This window comes from Paramacrobiotus metropolitanus, unplaced genomic scaffold (assembly GCF_019649055.1).
Source record: "Paramacrobiotus metropolitanus isolate TYO unplaced genomic scaffold, Prichtersi_v1.0 Parri_scaffold0000021, whole genome shotgun sequence".
Lineage (NCBI taxonomy): Eukaryota > Metazoa > Tardigrada > Eutardigrada > Parachela > Macrobiotidae > Paramacrobiotus > Paramacrobiotus metropolitanus.
Genome location: NW_026570241.1, coordinates 716,811 through 733,230, shown reverse-complemented (window position 1 = coordinate 733,230; position 16,420 = coordinate 716,811). Strand labels below are relative to the sequence as shown.

Below are 16,420 nucleotides of genomic sequence, written 5' to 3'. Positions count from 1 at the left end.
AATACCATCTTTGCAAAATTTGAAATTAAAAGTTTTGGTCATTTCACCCATTTGCAAGGTGTCTGGAAATTAAATTGACTTAAACATAAATTAAATTGACTTAAACATAAATAAAATCCCAAATTAAAAAAATTATGTACCAAAACGTAACCTCAATTTTGTTTTATAAATAAAAAGTTGAATGCAATATTAAAGGTTACTTTACTGATAATATTACGTTATTTTCAGTACTCGTAGCCTCGATTATATTTTAAAAAAACTGTATTTAACCTGATTAATTTTTCCATCAAAAACTACTTCAACAATGATTCTAAAAATTCAGTTTGTCATTTCAAACCGCTTAAAATGCTCTATGCCTATGCTGGTCTTTAAAGGATTTTGAAATGATTTGATTTAAAAACCTGGAAGGCGAAACATTGATTTGAAATTGTAGATTTCGACCCTGCCTTTAGCATCACTAGCTGCAACTTTGCATCATAAAGCCTTTAATAATATGAGCTGCGACTGCAAAAAAAAATTTCGTATGTTAAATGTCACAAATATGAAGTTATTGCGCAAATTTTAAGCTCGCAGATTGGACGTCTATCGGTTAGTTCTGTAGTCACTACACTACAACTGCGCTGATTTTACCATTTTCTTAATCTCGAACGATGTTCTATCGTCAGTTTTTAATCAATCCATAATCACCACTATTAACAGGATGAATGAACGGGCATGCCGCCACGACTAAACCGCACCCTATTCACAGCTGATGCCCCCGACAACTGCGGGGGGAGAAGCAAGAAAACAAGAATAAATCACACACATAAATCCCAGCCACTGCTAGTATACACCATCCAACCAAACACCATACTTCGCAAGAAGAGAAAAAATTCTGTGAAATAAAACTCTCTGAACACCAGCCGCAACAGGAACGCCAACATATATCGCAAGGTCACGCGCACAATTCGGGCACCACTATCGGAATAATAATTATCGAATAATAATATCGAAGAATCCGCGCATTGTGAGCAGGGAGGCCAAAGGGAATCGGCGGGCGCAATTCCGGTCAACGCAGAATAATTATAACACTTCATTCATTGATCACAAAGCAATCCAAAAGACGGTCAGGACAAGAGAGGCGCAGGGTGTGTGTATAATATTATACAGTGTGCTGCAGGCGGTTTCCTCCAGTTCCTCAGTAGAAACTCCACGCCTCCACCATCTTCACCTGGAAATCCCCGCAGGGACACAGGGGCTCGTTGTCGAAGGTGGTGCACTCCTGGGTGCGACCGTGGAAGAAATCACTGTCCAACCACAGACCGAAGGTCCCACTGCAATGACAAACAGTAATCAAACAGTGGATTTGATTAACTGTATTATTGTATTGGTAAATCCGGCTACAGAATCTCATGTTCTCGAAGGTGCGTGAATTTCTTATTCTGTTATAAACAATAATTATTTGACTGGTTCGAAATTTGAAGACAAAAATGGTCACAGGATGAACGCTACGAGTGAGTAGCTAACGATAAGTACAATAAAACATTATACGTATACAACGGTATATTTTGATCTTTTAACTGTTTCAGATAAACAGGTGCTAACTAACTGCCTTTGCATGGGTGTTGTAGAGTAGTTGCTCTGCCCAAAACTCGAAAAAGACTACGGCCCATTGGGAAAAGTTATCTACAGTTCAATCTCAATAAAACAAAAAAATAAAAATTTTAAAATAAAATAACTTTTGCTGTGGGGATTGTTTGGTGTTCATGTAAAAGCCAATAAATTCTGCAGACACTTGAAAACGCAAAAAAAAAAACAGATGTATTATCCAGTGAAAATTTATCAAGTCCACTAGTGAAATGTTAAAACTGACAATCAGTGCCCTTTTCCAGCGAATCGCATTTAAAAACTTTTATGGACCCGGTTAATGGCGAAACACATTTATGCTTGATGGATAAGAAAATCATTCGCCACCTAATCCGATATTCTCCACCAAACGACTAGCAGCACCATAAACGCTTATCAAATTTCCAGTTGGTTTGTACAGTAAATCCCAGTACTGCATAATCCATACATTTTGCGATGAATTTCACGATCACACAAAATTTCAGTAAATTTTTACTGGTGCCAAGGTTCCATTTATTTTTGGATACTGCGCAACCAGCCGAAAAATAAGATGTCTTCCTCCACGTAAGTTTGGGTAACTTACCAGCTAGGTAAATGTAAGGGCGAATTACGTCTATCGTTCACGTACCTTCCTGATCCAATGGCAATACTTTCCGGTTGTCCACGGACAATGTACTGATTGTCACCATTCCAGTTGTACACCTGCAGACAAACAATTTTTAGCAATACCATTTCCAACCAAACGGGGATCAACACATGAAGGTAAATTCGTTCTCTCATATCACACAACAAGCGTAGTGTAGTGCATGGGTTGCTGGAGTCAAGTTCGCGAAATCAATTGACCAATGCAAACTTGACCTAAATCAAAGAGAAGCAAAATAATTTTTTCAGAAACAAAAGCAAAATGTAACAGCAATCATCACTTACAAAGTAACGGAAACTGGACCGTAACTTATTTAAGCAAAAAACTTCAAAACCTAAAAAGGCTGCGAAAAACAAAGGACCCGCTATAAATAAAAAATAAATTATTATTCAGATGTACCAACTTTAATTCAAAAAGTACATTTTAATCGCAAAATGCACAGACATTTCAGATAATTTCTTACAGAATTACACCGTGGGAGAAACGATAGGATGGTAATATTGTCCGATATTTATCGTTAACGGTTCATATTCGCCACAGCCTACCTTGAACTCGGGCACAAATGTGAAGAGCAAACTCTCGCCGGTCCCATAGAAATGTTCGGCCACTTTCAGTCCGCAGGAGATGATGGCACCGAAGACGTGTTCGTGGATGTCCTGAATCAGGAACAGCGAGGGCGCATCGATATCCTGCATCCGCCGGTACAGCGACTTGAGACTGAAGCCGTGGGCGCTGGTGCTGTAGACCAGATGCCAGGGATAGCCCTGGGCGCGGGCCGGCAGATGCGGCACCAGCGACTGGCACATGCTGTCCGTCAGGATGTCGCTCTTCCCGCCGCGCATCTCCGGCAGCGGGATGCTCTCTTCGCGGTCCAGGAAGAAGGCGCGCCGACGGGCCTCATCGAAGGCGATCACTTCCCATTCTTTGGCCATACCTGTATTCAGGAAAGAACAGAATATTATCCAACAAAACCGGAAAGAAACAAATTATTTAACAAAGGGCTTGTACGAGAACAACCACAAATATCAGCACTTAAAAAACAAACAGAAACAGTACGGAAAAGCATTATGCTTGGTTATTTCTTAAAAAAAACGTAAACCATCTCCGATTTCACAAAGCACACTACACTGGACGTTGCAGCAACCGAATTCCATAATTCTCGCGCTCAATTACTTGTTTGCTGCCCAGGCACTACGTTTAACACTCCAATATTATCACTTCAATTAGATACGTTCAAGTCTGTCGTACCTGAATTAGATACGTAATTTAATAGTGCTACTGAAAATTGTGTTAGTTAATATTTGGTTGAACAGGAGTCTGTCGATGTAACAATTCCCAAATATTCGCATACTGGATCGCTCTTAGTTAATTTTCGATTCTACTTTACACAGCAGTAAAGAATAATAAATCAATGATTTCTAAACGATTTGCCAGTTTTACCGAAAACATTTTTTTAAAGCATATTAATCAATTTACCCAGGAAACCGATTCTCCATAATTCACTGCCTGAATAGGCGCCATAATATTCCACTCGAAAGTGAAAACCCATCGTGAAATAACTATAACCTCACGTTCACTAAAAATTAAACAGTAAAAACTTAAAATAGCACGGCGTTTAGTCTATGCAATATTCAACGCGAACTGATGCGAACTAAACCCGAAATTTCCCCTCAGCATTTCAAAAGCGCCTTAACTTCGGTTAGCAATTATTATCGCTTTTAATAACCATCTACCATGAAATTGATAAAAGCTACCGAAAATCGATACTTCAAAAGTTCGAACACATCAGGATGACGGTGCAGACTGCAGTGTACCGAACTGACACGACAGAAAAGGCGCCTTTTCAGCAGACTCGTGTACACACGGTATTCAGCATTCCTGAAAGTCGCTCTACTTTTAGACTGACAAAACATTATGTTTACTTATTAATGCATTAATTTTTTACAAAAGCATCCATAAAATTTGCAACCAAACACAAGTGCGCTGCAAACTCCATTAAGTTTGCAAAAGACGAAAACCTGACGGAATAAGCAGTCACAACACCGGAAAAAATTTCGACAAGAAAAAGAAACAATCTAAAAACTACGCTGATACTACATACAAGCAATATGCAGGTTCCAGTAATAACGCATCAGAAAAAATAAACAAAGCGAATCAAGTACAAATAAAAAAGGCGCTTTCAAAAACATCAGCACTTCCCCGCAAAACAAGTACTCGACGAGAAACAATCTGTTTAGATAGTTCGGAAAAATATAACTTTACATTTCAGGGATTCTCACTGAACGACATTTATCCGTAGAGATTTATTTTTTCTGTTCATACACTACATTCTTCATACCGTTCTTCATCAAGAAAAAAATGCATTTCAAAATGTACCAAAAATATGCTAGATCTAAATTAAAGCCATTGAAAGGTCAGCGTTATATCTTACTGTAGAATAATGATCAGAAAGGTATTTACGGAGAAAACGTGGTCTATTTAACAAAACGATATTCTCAACTATAATTCTCACCTCGTAAATCCTTGGCGAAATGCTCGTGCATCTCCTCATCCGGCTCATCGAACAACATAAACCCGAGTTCCGCCGGGTCCATCATCTCCGTGCCGTACGCCTCCGGCTTCCAGTGCACGAGAAATCCGTAAAACTTCTCGGCCTTGTCGCGCTCAATGGCGAACCAGTATTCCGGTTTGAGCTTCTTCTTCCCGTAGGCCTCCACCGGGCCGTGGATGGCCTTGGGGCTCTTGTTGACAGGGGCGCCCACCCGGACGCACAGGTACAGCGGTTTCCCGGTGGCGGCCGTCTGCTGCACATGCAGATGCGGCAGCATATCTTCAACGGTGCGAAACAGCTCCGGCCGGTCGTCCATCGTGATCAGGGAGCGATAGCCGAATTTCTGCCGGCGGACGGAGGCATGCTGCAGGAGGTCCTCGCGGGACAGGCCGCGCCGCAGTTGCCACGTGGTGAAAGACTCGCCTGCGACATTTCAACAAAAATTATCCTAAGCGAATCTTCCATTTGGCAAACTTCTTTAATCACGTGCAACATACAAACCCATGTGCGTTAGTAAAAGTCAGTACACTTTAATCAGCATACGTTAGTATATTTGAGTAAAAAAACTTATAATTTCACATTTAAATACAGAGATTCAAAATTCAAAATTTACTGAGATTCAAAATTTACCGACTTTTGTCACAGAAGCTATACGACTGCATTAACCTACTAGCCAGCCAGTCTTCTACGTTCATCTCCAGATCTTATAACAATTCACGCCAAAGGAGCAACTCTGTACAATATACAATTTACAGTATGGCATCGCTTACGAGGTACGATCGTCAGTCGTTAAGGAATTAGCGTAAATAAATTGTCTGATCGTTAAATTAAAACACACGTCGTGTTCCCGTTTACAGATCTCATATAGTATGTTATTATCATTATCATTGTTATTTCAGCTCAACACAAAAATGTACAACCACAATCATTCAACGAGCGTTCTCTCGATTTCTCTGTTTCTCGTTAACTGCCAACCGTTTAAACAGAAGGTAAGCGCACACTGCCGCTAACAATTCCAACAACAGGAAGGTTTCCCAGGATTCACTCCAATTGTATCGTACGCGGAAGACAGCAGTGGAGAACTAGACGTTAACATGCGCATTAAACCGGGATCGTGTAATGACATGTTCTAACCACATTTCAGGCTACCGCTCTCTCTCTCTCATCTCCCTAAATGCACAGCCTGGAAATGGGGAATAAAAAACGCCAACAAACCACAGGGAGAGCATTAAGCATGACAACGACATCCATTACGAGCGGGGCCGGCATGGATGATGCCGCGGCCCCAACGACACGGCTCCCATCACCAGAATTAACCCCATTCCATCACGCAATCACGTCTGCCTCCAGGTGGCTATTAGGCACACAATTATTCCCTTACTCTCCGCACGAGAACCAACATTTTACACCCCCGACCTTCCCACCACACATCACGCGATCCGCGCCGGCCTACAAGGCAGGTTTTCATTTCCGACCACATTTTTATTAAGTACACCCACATAGGCAAATCCTAACAGCGACGCCGCTACGCATTTTATTTTCATACTAATTTTCTTGAATAAAACATGGTACAACAATTGTAGCGTGAAGCGGAGTGCTTTAGTAACACCGGAAAATACCGCAGATGTATCAATCTAATCAAGAAATTTTAGTGCATTCAGCAGTTTCCGATTAAACTGGCAACTCTTCTAGATTTCTTCAGTCTGCTATCTCGTGAGTCGGATATTATTGCCGAATAATAAAATTGCTACTCGTAAACGAAGTGAAAAAGCATAATTTGTGGGGCCCTAAAAACGCAGTTTTATCCGCACTCATAAATTTACAAATAAAGCTGCTAAGATAGGTACGCTTACGTCTCAGATTAACTGTTTTCAGATCAAATGGATATGCCACAAGTCCCACAACACTACGACTATCGGCCAGATGGCTGCACAATTTGCTTTCATCAGCCTGGAGACATTATATTAATTTTGCAAATTTGAATTTTTGTAACCCGACATTTTAATGTCAATTTTCACTCAGTAGGTAGTGTTCTCTGAACAAATTACACCAATGATAGAATGCAATATTTAACAAGGGCACTAAAAATATAGTAAGAGATTTAAATAATATATATACATGATGATGATGATATATATGATATTATCAATGATGAAATACAATATTTAATAAGGACACTAAACTTTAAAAAAAATAAACAGTTAATATCAAAACAGACAGATTTGAAACAGTTAATATCAAAATATAATGCACTCTACACTTTTCTACCTCAGAAAATAAATCTGCAAAGACAGCGCAATGGATCGGCATGAATCAGCCGGAGTGCTTTAAAAAGCGCCGGCAGCTACACAGCACTACTTATCCCAATGCAACACTCATGAACAACCTGGCACACACTAATTACTCAGCCACTTCACTGCACCCACCTGGAAGCGGTGACGCGGCCTCCTCCGGATTGATGGACGGCGTCTCCTTGACCGTATCATCAGCATTATCACCGGGATTGAACAGGCCGCTGGAGTAGTCGACGAAGGATTTGATCTTGGGCGAGATGGTGCCGCGCAGCGAGCCGGTACGCTGGAAGATGTTGTCCATCGGGCCGCTGCTGTTCGGGCCGGGTGTACTCAATGTGCTCTCCGCATCCGAATCCGACGGCCGCTTCCCGCCCATCATCAGCGTCCGCGATAATTTCCGCAGCGGCGCCAGTGCGCCTTTCTTTGTGCGTGTCCCATCGCTGCCTGTGTACGAACATTGCTCACACTGTACATGCATGCATATACCACAATTATATCAACACATGCAATAGTTGTCTTCGACCTTACCAAGCAGGAAATCAATGCGAAACGAATATTTTCTGCATTTTTATTATTTTATTATTACAGAGCATTATTTCTTCAGACATACAAATTGTCGATAACCATCCAACTTCATACAAAGCGCAAAGTAATTTTAAATCAGAAAAGTATGGATCATTTTAAGGACGCCAACAATTTCAAAGAATACAGTACAGTACTAGTAAAATTAATACGAGTGTAAATTTCAGCCAGGATCAATCTCCATAATGTAGAGTTCACTACGCTGTTCTTCGTACTGTACTACGATTTTCTCGCTGAAACTACTTAAGAATGTTTATCAGATTACGAATCTGTCATATTTCGTTCACGGAAAATACAAAAAAATATGCAGAATAGTAAACTCATAACGACATCAAAGTATAATCACCTCATACGTTAAGCAACAGCCGTCAAAATATGAATAGTTACAACTTCCCTTTAAGAATACCCAAGTATTAATACCAGCAAATTAATGCAAATATTAGAAAAAATTAAACAATCGAAGAATGTGTAGCGCTCATTTATATGCAGAACGAAACACGTATCTGTTAGGAAGGTATTTCTTATTAAACGAAACCATTGTACTACGATAATCCTAATTACCAATACACCTATTGACCCGCCAAACATTCACCAAGTTACAAAAAATGGAGAAAAAAACAATCACATCCCGAGATTAATACGACAACATCCTTACACGCACTTACTTTGCTCCTCCTCGCCACCCGACACCGACGACCGCTCACTGGAGGGCTTGCGACTGCGGAACGGCGACAACTTCCGTACCCGGGCCATCCCGGTCTCCTTTTCCGGGGCACTGACGGTGTGAGCAACCTGCAATCGGCGGGCCTCTCGTCGCTCTTCCTCCCCGTCCGCCTTTCCATCCTTCAACAGCTCCCCTTCGGGATTCTCATGGCTAATGGTCGGCAACTCCTCTTTAATATTGCTCATCTCCTCGCGTTTCTCCCCTTCACCACTATCTCCATTTTTCTGCTCCTCCGGCCTCAGTTCACCGCTCTTTTTCCTTTCCGCCTGAATAGCACCATTTTTCGCCGGTTCTTCGGGGGATTTTACACCATCCGTTTTTTCACTCTCCTTTTTCTCCTCAGCGTCCGTTTTCTCATGTTCCCCATTTTTCACAACATCCGCTTTGTCGATAGTCTTCTCATCTTCCTCCGGAGTGTCGGGCATGGTTTCGGCATTCTCCAGGTGCGTCGGCAGGGACAGGACGCCCTGCAGCGCCTGGTAGGAGATGGATCCCGCCCGGGAATCCTTGCGGACCTTCTTGGGAATGATTTCGGAGTAGATGGCGGCGGAGAGGATGTTCTCCATGGGGATGATGATCCCGTACTTCTCCGTGCCGTTCTTCACCACCAACGGATCCGACACGTTGGGATCGAACATGATGGCGTTGGGGGTAACGAGCAGGACACCGGAAACGTTGCCCGCGTCGGTGATCTGCACATCTTCCACGATCAATGAGGCGTTGATCTTCAGGAAGCGCGCATAACATTCTTCATCCAATTTGCCGCCTTCGGGCCTGTGGAGAAACAATACACCTTACAAAGACCGTACTCCAGTATAAATCTATCAACTTCAGTAAAACAGCATCCTCACTTCTCCGATTTCACAGCACGAGCATTTTGAAGAAAAGGAAAAATCTACGCTGTGTACGAAAGCAGTGTATTATTGCTCACCGTAATAATTAATACTGATAACTAGTGATAAGCAACTGAAAATGTAAGTATTTTTTTTGCTCAGAATACGTGCAGGTTGTCAAGCTTAATTCGCTGCTTTCCAGTTGCACTGCCCAGACACTACGTTTGCACTACCACTCGACACCCGAATTAACAAAATCCGGTCGCCACTGCCTTACGGTTTCAATGATATTAATTAATAAAAAAAATAAAATACCGAATACGCACGAATTTTACAACACGTTTAACAGGTAAGACCGGAAAACAAACCATTATCGGGCATGAATGTGTTTTAAACCAGCCCAATTACAGTAAATCAAACAGTCCATTTAAAAAAATATCTTTTATAGTACTACTATTATTATAGATACGCAATTTGGGCGCTTCTGGTAAAATGCCTCTTCCCGGTGTTTCATTTATGAGAAAATCCCGAAGAAACGATCATCACGTTGGCTTAACAAGTAAACCAGTTAACGATGCAGTCCAGCAGCGCTTTCTGCGCCTGAAGAGGAAGGGACTGGGAGCGCTGTACATAGACTGGCTACAAATGACTGCCACTTCCGGGAACATGCGTTATCCCGTTATCGTCTTAGCCGTGGTAAGCGGCGCATACGTAATCAGTTGGGCATACAATGCTGCATATATAGATATACTGCGCTTTTGTCAGTAAACGGGGCTGCTTTACAAGCGCACTGGGCCGACTGCCAAGGAGCTGCAGCTGACGATGTTAGGCCGGTTAGAGGCATTTCATGCAGGACTACACATCCGCCCCGCGATACTATCCACACGGCCCGGACCCGCGTCTCCCCCGAGACACCGCCACAATGATCCACTCGTACAATGCCCAGCAAATGATCACATTTAATTGCATTAAAACAGGATTTTCCCTTCTCCCGGCCACTATTCACCATGCATCTACGGGCGCACAAATGTCACTATGCATTTGAAAGAAGGTTTTTTGCATGCGCAAAAAATATTGACAGAAACCAGATAGTTTTCTTTCTACGTTCTAGACAAAACACAGTGCAGGCTCAAAATTTGCAAGAGTAAAAGAAAATTTCAACTGCTCAGGTATATTACCCTGTATCACCAAAACACTTATTCACGCAGGTCAAAATAGGGTTTTTTCTAGCATAAAGAGAACTCTATAAAACCGCTACACTACATTTTTCTGTACAGTTAACTGCAAAAGTTGGATTTCTATTTTCTACGCATAACAGCAACGCATAACACTCTCCAAAATGCAACTTTCATTTTTAAAAATATATTTTAAAAATATATGATTTCCATTCGCGCTTCTTAATTTCTCAAATTACCTACCGATTTGCTGACATTTAAAAAAAGCACGAATAATCTTTTTAAAAATATTTAAACAAATTGATTATCAGCGAACACTAAACCCGGACGTTAATAATCTTTTTTTTCTGAGGCAAAATTCGTCAGTGGAAAAACGATACAAAAAGGTAACAAAAATTTCCCCGGCATGCCTATCGACAAGATAAACATTTGCGGCGCATGCCAGTTGGTCATTTGAGACATGTCATCTCGAAAAACAGTTTAGCACTTTAGTAAAAGAGGGACCCTTACAAGACAAAACCACTTGTAAACCAAACACAAACCGAATAGCGGGCCGTGTTTTTTTGCTGATGGATTTCTCATGCCAAGACGGTTCTGTGTGTTCGCCACAACTCAATACACCGAGCGCAACAATGTCGCAGCGAAACAAAAACAGATAACTGTAGCGGTTGCATTTTCCCACTTGACAGCCAGTTAACAACTCGTGCCTGCATGAAAAGAAATCGCGACAAGAAATCTTCGAATGTGCCGGGTGCGCCGTGCGGTATACAGTATTCGACGAAAATTACCATGACAGAAACCTGTTCATCGCACAATGACGCAATAATTTGCGCTGGGACTTTTTGGCTAGCGGGGGATAATTATTTACACCATAATCTCGCCGGATGTTCGAATTGCAAACCTACAATTACAGCGGCATTGCAGAAATCTCAGCTTGTAAGATGATAATCACCGTTTTCGAAATTTCCCTCGCGGTGCCCGATAATGACCGATTACCTGAACCCTACACCGGAACCCTTATAAATGGCGTATGCACAATTTCTTAAACACAGCACTGATAAAATGATGCAGAAAACTTGCGTATAATCTTTCGTTGTTGCGCTCTAATCAGTAAAATAATCGAACCGATTTCAAAATATAAAAATCCACAACAAACAGTCTCCTCAATTGCATAATTAATACCTATAGATGTTTTACCTACTTCCATAAAATCTGCCAAGAAAACTAATTTTTTAACAAATCTAACAATTGCAAAGAGGATGCCAACTAGGGATAAACATGTACTGTACTATAATTTGTAAATTTATTTGTATGCATTTTTTGCGCTATGCAATCAGCTGTGCAATAAATAAAATTCCTAAAATTCCAATGAAATATTTCGTCAATTACTGCAGTCCACCAATTTACACCTGACCAAGTAGTTCCTAAGCGTGCGAAAAAACAAATAAATCCAATGTACGCCCTGTCTCGAACAAATATCAACAAAGCTGATATTCAATAGTTAATTTTGTAGTAATAAATTAATAATCAAAAAATACAAATTAATTACGGCTTTACGAAAGCAAGAGTTTTAGTGTTTTAGCCGTTTAGCGTCACTAAATATTATTCAGAGAAAATAGCTTAAGAGAAGAGGACTCGTTTCAGCTTAGTAGAAAGCAAGCGAACGACACTTACTCTGGTGTTTCGGCGATATCGTCAATCGGGGGGATTTTCTCCTCGCCAGCTTTTCCATCCGCCACAATAACAGGCTCAATATGTCCGGGAAACTGGATCTGCTCGCTGCTGGACTTCTTCTTGAATAACTCCGCGGAACTGCTGCGCCGCGCGGCCGTCGTCGCGGGCGCGGTCGTTGTCGGAGGAGGATGCACCCCACCCTCCTTCTCCTCCTTGACAAACTCCCGATCCGGGATGAAGATGCGCTGCCCCGGGAAGACCATGCGCAGCGCCAGCTTATTGATGCGCACCAGCTCTGACGGCGTCGTATCGAACTTGGCCGAGATGCTCTCCAGCGTCTCCGAGCCGGCCACCAGGTGCTCGATGGTACCCACGGGCGGTGCGGATTTGCTCTTGATGACGGGCAGATGCTGCTCATCCTTATCCGGGGTGGACTGGGGCGATCCCGTCGACCCCATGGACGTGCTGGTCGACGAGGAGGACGCGGAGGAAGCGCGCCGCGTGGCCATCTTCATCACCACATGCTGCTAATAAAAAAAAACGGGACAAGATCAGGGAATGCGGGGATAAGCGCGGGAGCACGCTAGGGGCCAGTGGCGCACCCTGGTAGTTGGGCACGCAACGCCACAGTATCACGCAACACAGCACAGCCAGCAAGTTATGGAATTCATATTTTATTCCCGTTAATACACAGGCACACACACGCCACCAGCCACCTGAAGCCAGAATAGACTGATGTGTCAATAAAACTGATATCCAACGTTTACGATGTGACTTTATATCGGCTGAATGGTCGGCATTAAAACCTTGATGCCAGAGCTACACACTGGAGGAAAATCAGTGTTTGGGCAAATATCGAAATATGGATTTTTTGCCCGCTGCAAGAAGCATGCAAGGAGCAGCAGCAACAGCAGCTGAAACGTCGTAATCGTGCATTTGTCAACAGGGAAACATCCCATTACGGCCGTGTTCGATCCATCAATTACGCTAATTTATTTAGCAGACCATCTCGACACCCGTTGTCAGCGGGAAATCCCCTGACTGCGTCCCGCGATTTTCAGATAATATATTCCCGAATCGTGTGTAGAAAATAAGTGCCATATATGTCGCACTCGATTTGATTATGCTAACAAAAAAGATTTAATGCAATTCCACCGAACGGCACAGGAGAACAGAACGGTGAACAGGGCCATACAGTGAAGTGGTCAGATGCGCTGGCTCAATGGATTTGGCGCGTGCCTTGATCCGTTATCGATTTCGGGCAAATGGCCCGCACACACAACACACAGCAGCGTTCCGGAGGAAAACTGTGGCTGGGTGATAATAAAAATCACTTAGCATAATCTCGGTACTTATTCAATCTGGGAATTCCTCTATGCCCATATTATATCCCCGGCATTTTTATTTGCCCTTCTATCAGGGGCCAAGCAGGGCGCAGGGAAAAATGAATGAGGGTATAAAAGTGCTTCCGGTGAAATTAAAAACCAATAATGTCGTGTCGCGGGGTTATTTTACTGTACAAATACACGACGCCTGCCAGCTACCGGAACAGGGAAGCCGACTAATATCGGTGTGTACTAATTTATGCCGTTTTAACGACGGTTATGATTTCTGTGTTGCGGCTCGCGCATCCACCGATCACAGTAAGAAAAAAACACACATAATGTGGTGTCAACATTCTTACGGCAACACCCGCAACCGGTTCCCGCTGTATAAGATTCATCAGGTTTTTTTGTTGACACCTGCTTAGCGTATTAAAGCGTATTCACATGGATAAAAGATTCCTATTAATCAATGGAGAAACAGCACGTGATACAGTCGCGGCTTGTTTTTTTCGCGAAGAATGCCAACGCGTATAGTCATATCCTGTTTCGCAACTGGAATGCGCGATGGAAACGGGATATCTACCATGTGCGCATTGTTTACCGATAACTCGCAAAGTGAATCGAGCTGATTATAAAACTACTAGTACTAAATCACCGCATCTTGTAATGAAAAAAATTTAGCGCAGATATTAAAAAAAAATTTATTTGCTTGAATCGACAGTAAAAAATTTGTACAGAGTATGTAAACATGCACGATGCAGTAACCAAAAGACACGAAAAATAAACTTAATTAAATCTAAATTTTCGTCGCTAATTTTTTTCAGAAAGAAACTATGCATTTTATTTTTAGCGAATTGATTTATTTTTCAGCACGTAATTTTTATTCGATTTTATCGCAAACTGAGGGATTTCAATTTAATAATAATGTGCAATGCGGACAAAATATAGTAAGTGTACATTCACCGCGCTTTTACCGGTCGATATAACCTTTCCGCCTTCTGAAATTCCGCACACACCCCATCACAACCCTGTTCATCTCGCTCTCAAGATCATTATGCGGAAGGTGTTTCTGCCCCCGTCAGCATAATTTAACGAGCTGGCGCTCATATTACCACGATTCCCGAAGAAAAATCTCCCTGTGCCACTTGGATTTACGCTCGCGCAGCCGCTTCTCATGCAACTTACTTGATCAAATTACAGATTCCGTCGGTTAATGATAAAAATCTCCGCGTTGCCGTGTACACGTAACAGCACAGCAGGGATTTACGATCAGGGCTTATCCGGTTTGACTGGCGTACAGGATTGACAAGCGCATGGTGGAGATAACGCGTGTAGAATGGCAGTGAAAAAAACCAGTCTCTCGTACTCTTTAAGCATCCAGTGTTACACTTATGTCAAAACTATTGCCATCTGAAGCAGCTGGCTTGATTGTACAATGCGCCGAGGGAAGCCCAGCTGCCAGGCGAAAAACGCGCGCCTAATATCGAACAACACAAAAAGTCCCCTTTCGACCCTGTGTACGAGTGATCGAGCCTGGTGCAGTCTCGAGCGCTGTTGTTGGTAATGCCGCGGTTATATTGATTTTGAGAGGAGAGGCTACGAAAATCCCTATTTAAGAATCCCCAACCCCGTCGTGTGCTGCCGGAGTGCTGCGACAAGGGGAATATGATCCGTTCAGGCTATAACCGCATTATTGTCCATGTCGCGACCGTCGCTGTCAATCAACATCATCCACTTAACCGTCATCACCTTGCAATACCCGACGCAGCGGACACTTTCCTGTTTTTGCGTACTAGATATTGCCGTTGTCTTACCGGTTTCACGCTTGTCGAGTCCTGTTGTAAAAAGGGCAAAGGCTATGTACGCGAAACACTACTGCAGCTCTACGTTTTCCGTAGGACTTAGGAGGAAGTACGATCTACGTAGGTGTTGCACCTGAGTGACTGCTTTAGCATAGAACCGTTGGCCGCCAGTTTTACGAATGATTATAATCATAACTGAAATCGGGTGAATTTGCATGCGTCAAGGATGAAATTCTGATGATATACATAATCGTCATTATTGACTCATAACTACGTTTGAGCGCGTTAATTATTCTCTGGCGGCCAAAATTTCTTTAATTACAGATTGCTGCTAAGAAGCAAAAATGTATGCCTATAAAATTCAAATTATGCATAAAGTAAAATTGTAGCTACCGAATTAATGAAACATAATAACTGTATTTTATTGATCTCCAACATTATAATTATTGGTTAATAAGATTAAGGATCAGGTACAGTATAGAAGTACCGGATAATCTGTACATTGCATATATGATTATTGCATCCTATTGCAGTACTTACACAAATTGCCAGGTAATTTCCGGCGCGTGACAGTGCTGATGCTGGTAATTATTCAACGGAGCATCCCGCGATTTACTGCAGTAATTTCACTAATTTACGGTCATATACCGCGGGTGTGAGAAATGACATAATAATAAGAATTATTATTGCGTTTTGCTGTTATATAGACCATTAAATTACTGATTACTTTATTGTACGTGTAAAAATCGATCAGCGCAAATTTACCGGTTGGCGATTAAAAGCGCGCGCGCATACTTAAGTACGCCGTATACGCGCTATATGCAATTGTTCACACGGAGGATGCCAGCTGGGAAGAGCCATCAAATTGTCACGATTATGGGCGCATGGTTGACATTCACTGCTGGATCGGTTAAACGGGAGCCGGCGACAATTTAAAGGCTAATCGCTGGGCACACTAAAGCGTTTTGTTTGCTTTAATGTAAAAATGTAACCGGTGCGGGAAATTTCCAGTTTATCCTCGGCTTTACGGCAGTACGTTTATTATGTATGTACAATTAGTACGTATTTTTTAATTGATCTAAACTATTAAAAAACGTGCTAAATTTAGGAAAACTCAAAACAGTTAATATTTAACTGTATGTTGCAACTTGCACATGGTAACATGGGGTTTTATGTATCGTAATGCATACAGCTTGTGGAAGTTAAATAAAA

At 42.1% G+C, this 16,420-nt stretch overlaps 1 protein-coding gene across 2 annotated transcripts; it reads right to left on the bottom strand.

The window, feature by feature from the left end:
• Positions 1–653: 653 nt before the first annotated feature.
• LOC129586651 (oxidation resistance protein 1-like) lies at positions 654–14,914 on the bottom strand. 2 transcript variants are annotated; one of them, XM_055479974.1, is made up of 8 exons: positions 14,592–14,914; positions 12,082–12,605; positions 8,341–9,173; positions 7,226–7,537; positions 4,761–5,222; positions 2,794–3,182; positions 2,234–2,307; positions 654–1,313 (listed from the first exon to the last, which is right to left on the bottom strand). In XM_055479974.1, the coding sequence occupies exons 2-8, from the start codon at positions 12,594–12,596 to the stop codon at positions 1,178–1,180; spliced, it is 2,721 nt and encodes a 906-aa protein (XP_055335949.1). In that variant the 5' UTR covers positions 12,597–12,605; positions 14,592–14,914; the 3' UTR covers positions 654–1,177. The 2 variants fall into 2 exon arrangements, with proteins under 2 accessions (XP_055335949.1, XP_055335948.1); XM_055479973.1 differs by lacking the exon at positions 14,592–14,914 and having other exon boundaries at positions 12,082–13,719.
• Between the last annotated feature and the right edge of the window lie 1,506 nt (positions 14,915–16,420).

Bases quoted from the DNA above. Each gene is read 5' to 3' on its own strand.
- LOC129586651 (XM_055479974.1), bottom strand. From the start codon at position 12,596: ATGAAGATGGCCACGCGGCGCGCTTCCTCCGCGTCCTCCTCGTCGACC. The intron at 2,308-2,793 runs GTAGGCTGTGGC...GTTTGTCTGCAG, and splicing joins CATTTGTGCCCGAGTTCAAG to GTGTACAACTGGAATGGTGA. The intron at 1,314-2,233 runs GTACGTGAACGA...TTGTCATTGCAG, and splicing joins ATTGCCATTGGATCAGGAAG to TGGGACCTTCGGTCTGTGGT.